Raw genomic sequence first — 12145 nt, forward strand, 5'->3', positions numbered from 1 at the left:
TAAACCTACAAGAAATACCTATGTCATTGTTTTGTTAGGAGAATGAAGCCATACAGCTCTTCTATTAGGAGGTTTACCATACCTCCTGGTAAACTTACCCAGGTTTGTCACTAAACCACATACTGTACTTGGAATACCCCCTGATGCTGTCAACTTGGACCAACCTGATACCCGTCCATCACCAAAATCTCAGCCCCTTTTGGACCCATTGCGTCAACTTGACTGTTCATATCAACCTTCACAGTAATGCAATCATATCTTTTTAAAAATATTTAGACATTTTAAACTTGAATGAGGTTATGCAACAGGATGTCCCAGAATCAGTTTCCTTCCATGAACTGACATATGTTAGTGACTTCATCCAGTTTTGAGTGGTCTAGACCAGGGGTTCCCAAACTTTTCCACGACAAGGCCCCCCAAATATCACTAGGTTCTGGCCAAGGACCCCCTTGATGTGTTATTAAACCCATCAAGAATAACGGCAAATGTAAAAATACATTAAGCTAATCCTAATAATTATTTTAGCCACAAGCACTTCGCGATGGAGCATACCATGTGTAAGAAATGTATTACTATTCCCAGTCATCATGGAAAATATAATGTTAATATATGCAACACATTATTATAATGACATTGTATAACAACCCTGATAGTAATAGGTATATTTAACATTTTTTAAATGTATTTATTTGTTGCTTTTATTTTTTCTTCCAACTTGCTGAGCCCCCCTGGCACCCCCTCGCGGCCCCCACTTTGAAAACCACTGGTCTCTACAAAACTAGGCTACGCTTGCCATTTGGACATGGTCGTAGTCTTTGTCTACTGTCATAGGCTTTCAGTAGCTTACTCTGCGTGTTCACCAGGTGTTCACGTAGGAAACTGACCTACTAGACACGACCCATATTACTCAAAAACCATTGTATGGATAGTTGTGCGCTTTGGCATGGTTTTAATTGGATTGTTTTTGTCTGACGAGTTGCTCCTTGCCCCGCCCAAACATTCTTGACTACGTTCTCTCGCGATAGAGGGTGACTAGCCACGGATCCAACATGGCGGAAGGTATGTGACTGATTTCTTTCATATTTTCACGCCCAAGCTGGTTTTGTCGAGGCGTTATTTAGTGTGGGTATCGGCTGCATAATGAAAAATGGAAACTTAGACGTGTCGAGTAGAAAGAATGATGATTTTAATTTACTTTGGCGTCATCGTTTTTATGTTAATTTTTCCAAGCTCACCTCCTGAGTTAGGATTGTCAGTCAAGTGGTGGGTTGGGCGGTGGTACTGTGGCTTATTAATTTGCCGGGTGACTTGTGGCTCCATACTACGGTGGTTGTGTTTAAATGCTGCTGGTACAAAATCCCTTTAAGTCGTAGTGTATGCCAGGTACCATTATGCGTCGCTACAGTGTTATGGTTGCCAATTGTGTTAATTTTTATATAGGTCGCCCTTGAGAGAGAATGGTTAGACAATGAGTGCACTGGTGTAAATGACATGGACTAGTTCTGGTGTCGTTTATTAGCATGTTACACATGGGGTTTAACAGTATCCAACGTTTCTTGGCGTGTTGATTATGACTATGTTGTCTGTTATTAATAAACAGAATCGTTTTTTTCCGTTTGCCAACAAAATGTGTCCTCTAACAACCTGTTCAGCAAAAGAGACCACTTGTCTTGCCGACACCGCAGCAATTAAAGTAGCCTGCACTCATTCATTTTGGAATGGCTGTATGCGAATGTGGCTATCTGGCTGTATGCAACTTACCTTGAGTGTAACACATTTAGTATGTAGACTTACGTTTCACTGTAAAATGATATCGACAATGCGATGAGAGATTTTTGGGGGATCAATCAGGTGCATGAAATAGTGTGCGAAAAGCAATGTTGAGGCCCATCAACAGAATTATAATTTGCGAAATAGGTTGTGATTTCAGGAATTCAATGCGAGGTTGATTGACTCTTCGCTGTCACTAGTAAAGTTTCCGTTGCCATTATCAGAGTTATCTCTATCAGCAGCACCAGCCTGCCGTTTGCATCTGCGCTGGGACAGGTTTAAGTGCAGCAAAAGGGAAAGAGTCTAGGCTAATGCTTTTCAAACTTTCTTTTGCCACCTTAAATTAAGGACTAATCCTGAAGTCTTACCCATTATAGGTTTGCTGTCCAAAGGTTAAGCAATGAGGAGTCCAGCCTACCTTTCACATTAAAAAAGAAAATTGTGTTTTATCCAGACATGCCATTATTTTTCCAGATCTTGCATAAAGAGTTCATTGTTCCCACCGCTCAGGTGACTACAATTCTCTTATGCTCATAATAACACTTTATTGCCCTGTTTGAGTCTCCTTGCAAGATAGGTAACTTAGTAGAATTGGATTTTTATTCAAGTTGCATAAGCATTATGGCCTTTATGGGCCTTGTTCATGTCATCCTGAGGTCTTGCTTTTTTGTCACGTTACGGCCAAAACTTGCTGTTTTTGCACTATTGAGCTTTCCTGTTGAGTATAAGTCAGGTGGTTGGGAGTGACTTCCTTAGCCAGCCAGTCGTCAGCCTCGTCCAGTGCCGAGGGCGGGCAGAGGCAAACTGCCTCATCAGCGCTATGTGGAAACCACTAGGCATTCAGCGCCCACAAAAGAAAGAAGGGGGAAGGAAGCAGGAGTGTCTCAGAAGTTGAGACGAGGGGGGAAGCTCAGCTCTGATTTGCCGATTGCAGGGATTGTGACATGAATCACTTTTTTTCAGGAAGTGAAGACATGAATCACTTTCTCAGGAACGTGAAACTTCACCCGCTCAGCACAGACATATCCCTGCAGAGCATTCTGTCTCCTGGTGGTGAATGCTGTTTGATTCACTGTATATTAATGTAACCTCCAGTGGCCATGATAGTATCAAGCTCAGCCATGTGATCTACAGGACCAATCAGCTTATACTAACACTGATACAATCTGTTGTTCATTTAGACTAATGGGAGACTAAACAGGGAAGGCATAGCCTAGTTTTAGATCTGTTTTATCTTCAACAGCAACCATAAACAGTGCTAGTATGCTCCTCCTCCTTAATGATGTTGATGTTTGAAATAAATCTCTTTCCAATGAACAGACCATTTTAGCACAGTTTGTGGCATAATTCACCAATTTAGCCATTGGAAAACTGCCTGGAAAAGATTCTTTCAAGTATTCCCATTCAGGCAGGCATTCACTTTGAGGAAGTCAACTTTGACTCTGTACCTGTTCCCCACGTGCTTTGATGGGCATCTACAATGACCAGTCCTTTCACTGATGTGTCTTCTGTCCCTGCCTTGTGCCCCCCACTCTCTCCCCCCCTTCCCCCCCCCTCTCTCTCACATTCTCTGTCCCCCTCTGTCACTCTCTCCCTCCTTCCCTCTCGCTCTCTCAGAGGAGGTGCAGAAGCTGCAGAAGCACCTGAGCCTGCTGCGGCAGGAGTATGTGAAGATGCAGCAGAAGCTGGTGGAAACGGAGCGCCAGTGCGCCGTGCTGGCGGCCCAGGCCTCAGGCCCGGGGACCTCGGTCGTCAGCGACTCCTTCATCAGCCGCCTGCTGGCCATCGTGGCCGACCTCTACCAGCAGGACCAGTACAGGTGAGGCTGAGACCAGGGCGCTCCACAGGTCCATCTACCCTGGGTTCCTCTGGGTTCTTCTGGGCATGGTGCTTTGCCTGGTCAGGGTAGATGCTGGTGGGTTGTGAACACTGGGGTTGATGAGTGTGAGATGTCTTTATTGACTTATTATTCACAACCGTTGGTGTAGTTTTGTTGCAGTGTTGTTTTGGAATTGAATAGTATCCTGCATCAGTAATGCTCTCACCAGTGCAAATGAGTTCACCTACATGAAGGAATAGTTTGCTTTGTTTTTGTCTCAGCAGTTTAAATTGCGTTGGTTATTTATAGAGGTGGAGGTGGAAGTGTCGTGTTCTACATAAGTGTTAATTATTTGTGTGGTATCTCCTCAGTGACTTAAAAGTGAAAGTTGGAGACCAGAGCTTCAGTGCCCATAAGTTTGTGTTGGCTGCTCGCAGTGATGTGTGGAGCTTGGCCAACATGGCCTCCACCTCCGAACTGGACCTGTCAGGTAAGAGCAGACCACTACCTGCTCAGGAATTCACAAACTTGCGTGGAAGACTAAACTGAGTTTTGTTCTGTTTGCCATAGAGCACGTTTAGCTGTTTTAAATAAAATGTTTTAATATTGTACAGTGTTTCCCACAGAATTGAATTCTATTTGTGTGGCAGGTTTGCCGAATTAACTTGAATGCAATGGTTTTTACCAAATTAGCGCAGCATGGTTATGATGCTAACTAGATTTAAGCACAATTTTTAGTACAACCTGGAAAATCATTGTGTGGTGGTCAATGTTGATATTGTGGTAGGCCGCCACAAATAAGTCAATGTATGGGAAACACTGTTGTAACATTAATGTAGACAGTAATGTGAATTTGTATATGAATGAATTAACAACAAAAATATTATGCTGTGGACTGTATGAAGCTGGTTTGATAACAAACCATATGAAAGTTGGTATGGAGTACCGACTCCTAATCATGGCCGTTGTGTATTTTCCTCTTCGCTGTCTCCCTCCTCCATGGCACTCTCTCCTTACTGATCGGCTCGTTAGAAGCCAAGACAGAGGTTGCCATGGCGATGCTACGCTGGGCTTACACGGACGAGCTGGAGCTCAGTGAAGACGATGCCTTCCTCATAGACCTCATGAAGCTGGCCAACCGCTTCCAGCTGCAAGTGCTGCGGGAAAGGTGGGCACGACCCCCCCCCCCCTGCTCAGCGTTCAAAGAAGCAATAAGCCGCCGCATTGCCTTTAAGACAGGAAGTAATATTGCAGAATTGAATAGGGAGCAGTGAATAGCATGCCATTAAAAGGATTTTCTTAGATGAAGCATGCTTAATATTGAATGAATGAATGCCTTTATTGTCATAGCATTTGAGTACAATGAAATTGTAGAACCACTCTAGTAAGGTGCGTCATCATTTGCAACACACACACACACACACACACACACACACACATATATATATATATATATATATATATATATATATATATATATATATATATATATCATCATCTCACACACACACATCAGAACATCCACGCCCACATTCTCAACCGCACATGTACTGAATACATCTCACCCATCATTCATAGCAAACACTTTCTCATCTTCCTGCGAGCGCATCCTATCCATGAATATAAAAACGCCACTTGCCCATTCTCACAATAAGTGGATAATAAATATCTAATGTGGATAAAGTGCTGAGTAGCATTGCAATCTGCATCATTAAACAAGTTTAGCTTCATTTAAGACTGTTATTGCTTTGGCAAAGAAGCTATTCCTAAATCTATTAGTCCTTGTTTTTAGACATCTGTTACGGCTCCCTGAATTGTCTTGATTATTTTTTTATTTCCGATGCTAGACCATTGTCTGTTATTTTCTCTCTTCTTTCTTTTTTAACAGTAATGCATCACACCTTAAACCCAGTCTCCTCTTACCAGTAGTTGCTGAACATCGCTGTTGCACCTTTAAGCCCTGTTTGCTCTCACTAGTGGTTGCTGAATGTCAATGCTGAATGTCGATGGCTGTTAAGTGTGGCGTTTCTAAATGTCAGGGGATGTTATTTTCCTCTGTAGGTGTTGTAGGTGTAAACGGAGTAGTGCTAAGTCTAGCAGTGGCTCTGAAAATGTGGACAGCCTTTGTCATAAACGCAAGTCATTAAATTATGCCCTTGGGACTAATTACTTTGGAAGCGGTGGTTAAGAGGGAAGTGGTGTCAAATTGATAATAATCTTGGACAGGGTCTCCCGCCCCTGTGTCAGTTACCCTATCAAAGACACCCTGATCAAAGTGTGTGGAGTAAGGAACAGGCTGATTGCACCACACTGTGATCAATCTTGCATTAAGAGTGCAAGATGAAGTGATGGCTGTTGCTTGTGCTCTGCCATGTGCCTGAGCAGGACTGAGGAACTTGGGGCTTTAGGAATTTAAGAGCATGGGCCCTAAATCCTGTGCTACGTGCTGGGCAATTTGCCCTCTAACTCATACATGTTCTGGGGCTAACACTATTGTCATGACTCAGCAATATCTCAGGGTCTTTATACATTGCCAGTATGTTGCAGTCTATTAATGATATCACTCAGTCCTCTAGAAGGTGTGACTGTCTGTGTGCCTATCACTTTACCGTTTGCTGTTTGGTTTACTCTCTACTTTTGAACTTGATGTTTTTGGTTTTATGCCTGACTGTTACAATACAAAAACCTCTAGTCTGTACATGACGGGCTAGTTTAAAATGAACGTTTATGCTCCCAGATTAATTGTATAATTATTATTGTATTATTATTAATAATAAATACACTTTTATAGTCATGTAATATTAACCAACGTTTTTTTACATTGTATTTGTTGCTATTGTTAAAAGAGTTTGAACTGAGAAAGCCTTCTTTGGAAAGTACGATCACTCTTTGGTCTCGAGGCTTCACTTTTCACTTCTGACTTCCTACCATTGTAACTGGGAATTAATCGTTTATAATCTGTTGTAAGTTTTGGAAGTGTTAACCTGGTGTGTATGGTATGGCAGGTGTGAGAAAGGTGTGATGTCGTCGGTCAACGTGAGGAACTGCATTCGGTTCTACCAGACGGCCGAAGAGCTGGACGCCACCACGCTCATGAATTACTGCGGGGAGATCATCGCCAGCCACTGGGTGAGTCAGCCTCGGCTGTCTGTCCTCTCCGCAGCCACCTGGCCCACTGTGACTGGACCTCATCACGCAGCACAGTCTCTGTGACCAAGTCCCGAGGCGGTCATACAGGTCGTCCACATTGCTCTGGTCATGTCGAAGACTTCACATCAGAGGAAAATCTGCATGTAGTCACTCAGGTTGTTTTTCTATCCTGGCGGATTTTGCACGGCTTGACTTCTGACTTCTAAGAGGCTAAATCAAGTCTTACATCACTATTACTCGACACTCCACCTGCGATTAAAGCCATTTGACAAGATAATTGGATTCCCAGGGGATTGGCAAAGCGCACTGACACATTCATTTATACAGTGACTTCATATAACGGATAACGTGCCCTCCCTGAAGCTGTGAGTGATGACAGAAATGGTTCTGTCACTCTCTGTATGAGTAATGATATCATCCCATTACTGAAGTGGTCCGTCTGTGACTTGTGCTCTGGCAGGATGACCTGAGGAAAGAGGACTTCACCACCATGAGCGCTCAGCTGCTTTACAAGATGATCAAGTCCAAGACGGAGTACCCTCTCCACAAAGCCATCAAGGTGGAGCGTGAAGACGTGGTCTTCCTCTACCTCATCGAGATGGACTCGCAGGTGTGTGACTTTCCTATTCCACATGCTGTATGTCCACCATGACTGATGTTTGTTCACAGTAAAGCGTTTTGGAGAATTACTGCTGTCATGTTGTCATATGGAGAATGTGGACAGAAGTCAAATGAGTCTGACTTGGAATGAATGTTCCTGTTCTTAGCTGCCAGGGAAGCTCAATGAGCTCGACAACAATGGAGATCTGGCTCTGGATTTGGCCTTGTCCCGCAAGCTGGAGAGCATAGCCACCACCCTAGTCAACAACAAGGCCGACGTAGACATGGTGGATCAGAGTGGCTGGAGCCTCCTGCACAAAGCCATCCAGCGAGGTAGGAACACGTGTTGACCTCTGGCTAAATGGGAAGAGGCCCAACTGAATGAAGTGTGCATGTGTTCCATGTTTGAAACCAAAAGATGTGAAAAAATATACCGTGCTGTTGGTGTTGCCCCTTGTCTTGATCAAAGGTTTCTTCCTAGAAGGGAATGAGTTTCTCTTGCCTCTGTCACCTTAGTGTTTGCTTTTTTAAGCTGATGATGCAATTTTTTTGTGCAATGTTGCTGGGCAGTCATCCTAAGTATTGTGGTTCTGGCATGTTCCCATTGATATTGGTCAACAATTATTTGTCTAAAGAACTTCAATCATCAGTAGACAAATTTTCATGATCATGCAACCAGAACACATGGAACTGGTTATGTGGTTGCCCAGCAACATTGCTCAGAAAGTTGCCCCATGTATCATCACGTGTATCATAAGACTCACGTTCAAGCTGGGGCCTGTAAAGTGTATTGAGACCTTTTGTTGTTATGGTGCTATATTGATAAAGCTGAGCTAAATTGACTTGAATCCACAGGGGATGAGTTTGCCTCCATCTTCCTGATCCGGCACTCGGCGCAGGTCAACGCGGCGACGGTGGGCGCGGTGGAGACGCCGCTGCACCTGGTGTGCTCCTTCAGCCCCAAGAAGCACAGCGAGGAGGTCATGAAGGGCATGGCGAGCATCGCAGAGGCCCTGCTCAAGGCCGGTGCCAATGCCAACATGCAAAACAGCAAGGGCAGGTGGGTAATGTAGTCCAAACCCTTAATGAAGATGTCAGCTCATTTGATAAAAGATGATATGGGTCCTTTAAAGGGAAACAACAGTAATGTGTTTTTTATTCCTTGGTTGTTAGCTGTTTCACATTGGTTAAATAAAAGCAGAAGTCTGATTGTATTTCTCGAAACATTTCCTCAGAACCCCTTTGCATGAAGCAGTGGTTTCAGGAAACGAGACAGTTTTCAAGCAACTCCTCCAGTGCAAACAGTAAGTCCAACGAACACACACTTACTCACACCAACACACCACACCATCAGAGCAGAGCCCTGGCTAACAACCGCTGCCATATAACACCAGACCACCATCGCCTGCCCCTGCTGTGCCCCCACCCAGGTTAGATCTGGAGTTGATGGACCATGAGGGCAGCACGGCGCTCTGGCTGGCGATCCAGTACATCACCGTGGCCTCCGACCCTTCCGTCAACCCCTTCGAAGACAACGCGCCGGTGGTCAACGGCACAACGTTTGACGAGAATAGCTTTGCCGCCCAGCTCATCCAGAGGGGCAGCAACCCCGATGGTCCAGACTCAGCCACAGGTACGCCCCCTCCCCCACACACACACACATATACACACACACACACACAGCCCAGCCGCATCCTCCAAATGATCTTGTCTTCCTGTGTTGCCTGCAGATATGATTAATAGCACCTGGAGTCCGATAACCAAACCAAAAAAAAAATTGGGTCTATTTTTAGATTTGGATTCAAGGTGAAATTCTTGGTGCCTGCCTCTACCTGTGTGTGTGTGTGTGTGTGTGTGTGTGTGTGTGTGTGTTTGTGTGTGTTTAACCTGTAACTGTCTCCTGTGCTACTAGATAACTGCCTCATGCAGAGGGCGTCCCTTGCCAACAGTGAGGCTGCGGCTCTGTTCTTGGCTACCCACGGAGCAAAGGTCAACCACACCAACAAATGGGTAAGCAGAATCACAGTGCTTAGTGGTCTTTCAGTGGAGGAGAATTTGTGCTTGTGGAGTGTCCGTCTAGACTCCAGAGTAAAAAAAGACCTAGCTGTGTGAACGTATACCTTGTGCAAATATGCTCACATGATGTGAACCTTGCTTGGAACTGGAACCCTGTGGCCTTGATGCTGTTGTCACAGTGTGTCATCTCAGGATAGCTGGAGCACAAGCTGAATCTGATGGCTGGTATTTTACAGAATGTTAGCAGAGAAGTACTTGTACTTTACAGCACTCAGCCTTGCCCTTTTGGCTGGAGCTCAAGTACTTTATGCAGCTATCTTCTTCTTGAGTCTATTCAGTTTTTGTGAGTCTGGTCATAAGCTTGGTAAACCTACTCTTTTGTTCAATTTGATAGTTGTGTGTTTTTGTTTTAGGATGGATAAAAGTAATGTTGCCAGAATAAAACTGATGAAAACATTAGCTCAACATACAGTGTGGGCATCTTTGTATCTCATCTTGCATGCATCGCACAGCTTAAAGCCATCCTTTTTGTCCTTCTCCTCCTGCTGTAGGGAGAGACTCCGCTCCACACGGCCTGCCGCTGTGGCTTGGCCAACCTGACGGCCGAGCTGCTCCAGCAGGGGGGCCAACCCCAACCTGCAGACCCAGAGTGCCGTGCCGGACAGTGGGGAGCGTGGCCAAGGCGTCTCCCTCCAGAGCCCCCTCCACATGGCCATCGCCTACAACCACCCCGACGTGGTGTCCGTCATCCTGGAACAGAAAGGTACGGCCCTGGACATCTCTCCCTGACCAGCACCTGTTACACTGACATGTTCTTGCTGTAATGCTTGGCTTTTACGGAGGTCAAGGGTCGAATGCAAGCTGAGTTCTGGAAAGGGTTTTGAGACATACTCTTCAGTTACGATGTCATGATAAAACTGAATTGAAATGAATGATCAAAAGCTAACCTGAACACTTCTTGATGGATTTGCGCAATCATTATGCAATAATTATTAATCATCATCATGTTGTGCATGTTGGAGCATGAGTTTGTCTTGTGTTATTTTGAGTCCTAACCACAACCATTTGTACTGACTTGCAGCTAACGCACTCCACGCCACAAACAACCTACAGATCATTCCAGACTTCAGTCTCAAAGACTCCATGGATCAGACCGTGTTGGGTCTTGCCCTATGGACAGGTAGGTTCGTCTTCGATCAAACAGATGTCTCTGTTTGATCGAAGATTCAGAAGTGAATCACTGAAGTAATCAATAATCATGGGATGTTATGTAATCAACAGATGATTGTAGGTCAGTTTAAGTGCCTAAAAAAAAAGTCAAAAAAGCTAAATGAACATTAATTGATTGAAGTGAGAATGAATAGGATGTTACAGAAATACATTTCTGGGACAGGCAAACATGAAGCATATGTGGGGTTTTTTTTGCCATCACTAGGTATGCACACGATTGCTGCCCAGCTCTTGGGCTCCGGGGCGGCCATTAATGACCCCATGTCAGACGGGCAGACCCTTCTACACATGGCCATCCAAAGGCAGGACAGCAAGAGTGCCCTATTCCTGTTGGAACACCAGGCGGACATCAACGTCAGGTACCAGTGCCCTCAGAACAAGGGGTCAACAAACTAGTTGGCCTGCCCTTTGTGAACAATGGGCATTTAGTTTTTTTTTTTTTTTGGTCATTCCGAGTACTATTCCGTTTACATGGGGTATGTTCTATTCCGATCAGGTGCTCTCAAGCGCTTTAGAATCTTTGATTCTTTGATCGGAATAGCTGTTGTTGCCTACTTTTCCTTGAGAAGGTACAGCAGTCAATCCTAATGACCGTATACATGACTGTTCATTCAGAATAGGAGCGGACTACATCACCTCTTTCATTCCGATGAAAACTGATTAGATCAGGTATCCGATTTAGGTGTTTATCTGACAATTTTTATACAGATTGAGCCATTATTCCGTTTCTAATCGGAATAGAAGTGTCCATGTAAACGTGGCTAGTGTGATACTCCTGTTGAAGATTTGAACTGGTCAGTCTCATGCTTTGGCATGGCAGTGGCGTGCCTAGTGGAAAGTAACTGACGTGTGACTGTCTCTCTGCTCAGGACCAAGGACGGACAGACAGCTCTGCAGTTGGCCATAAGCAACCAGCTCCCCCTGGTGGTGGATGCGTTGTGCACACGCGGGGCTGACATGTCTGTGGCTGATGACAAGGGCAACCCCCCCCTGTGGCTGGCCCTGCAGAGCAACCTGGAGGACATCGCCTCGACGCTGGTAAGGACGAGGGCCACGGTGGCCCTGAGCTTTTATGGTCAAGTATTGTCCAGTAAAAACCATCACGAGGGTGATCAGGAAACAGGAAGCTAAAACAGTTGCACTTTCCTTGAAGAAGTTGGGTCCTTTTTTGACTTGTCAGTCTAATTATTTCTGTGTGTGTTTGGGGGTGGAGCGTACACGTCTGGTAGTATGCCATTGGTTAAGTCTTTGAGTGCTTGCTCCTGATAGGTCAGGCATGGCTGTGATGCCACCTGCTGGAGTCCAGGCCCCGGGGGGTGCCAGCAGACTCTCCTCCATCGCGCCATCGATGAGAACAACGAGGTGACCGCCTGCTTCCTGATTCGCAGGTCGGTGCTCATCCTTACATTACAGTTATTTGATATAGTTCCCTCCAGTTATTTGATATAGTTAAGACAATTTTACCTTGCACTGTTTGTGGCTCCTTGTTGCCAGCATCTGTGTAGGAGTTGTAAAATGAAGCATTATTGGGAAGTATGCGGAGTGTTTGATGGGTAGTCA

The 12145-nt window shown here is 44.9% G+C and overlaps 1 protein-coding gene across 1 annotated transcript in view; it reads left to right on the forward strand.

The window, feature by feature from the left end:
• The first annotated feature begins 1001 nt into the window (after positions 1-1001).
• ankfy1 (ankyrin repeat and FYVE domain containing 1) overlaps positions 1002-12145 on the forward strand; it is a 26167-nt gene continuing 15023 nt past the window's right edge. The window contains 17 exon segments of the mRNA XM_048236879.1: positions 1002-1059; positions 3388-3589; positions 3961-4079; positions 4622-4757; positions 6595-6718; positions 7200-7349; positions 7507-7672; positions 8195-8399; positions 8575-8643; positions 8770-8972; positions 9252-9349; positions 9907-9975; positions 9977-10118; positions 10437-10535; positions 10791-10944; positions 11455-11623; positions 11855-11973. Of these exon segments, the coding sequence (XP_048092836.1) occupies positions 1050-1059; positions 3388-3589; positions 3961-4079; positions 4622-4757; positions 6595-6718; positions 7200-7349; positions 7507-7672; positions 8195-8399; positions 8575-8643; positions 8770-8972; positions 9252-9349; positions 9907-9975; positions 9977-10118; positions 10437-10535; positions 10791-10944; positions 11455-11623; positions 11855-11973 (2234 nt within the window). The 5' untranslated portion in view covers positions 1002-1049.

Source organism: Alosa alosa, chromosome 2, assembly GCF_017589495.1.
Source record: "Alosa alosa isolate M-15738 ecotype Scorff River chromosome 2, AALO_Geno_1.1, whole genome shotgun sequence".
In the NCBI taxonomy this organism is placed as follows: domain Eukaryota; kingdom Metazoa; phylum Chordata; class Actinopteri; order Clupeiformes; family Clupeidae; genus Alosa; species Alosa alosa.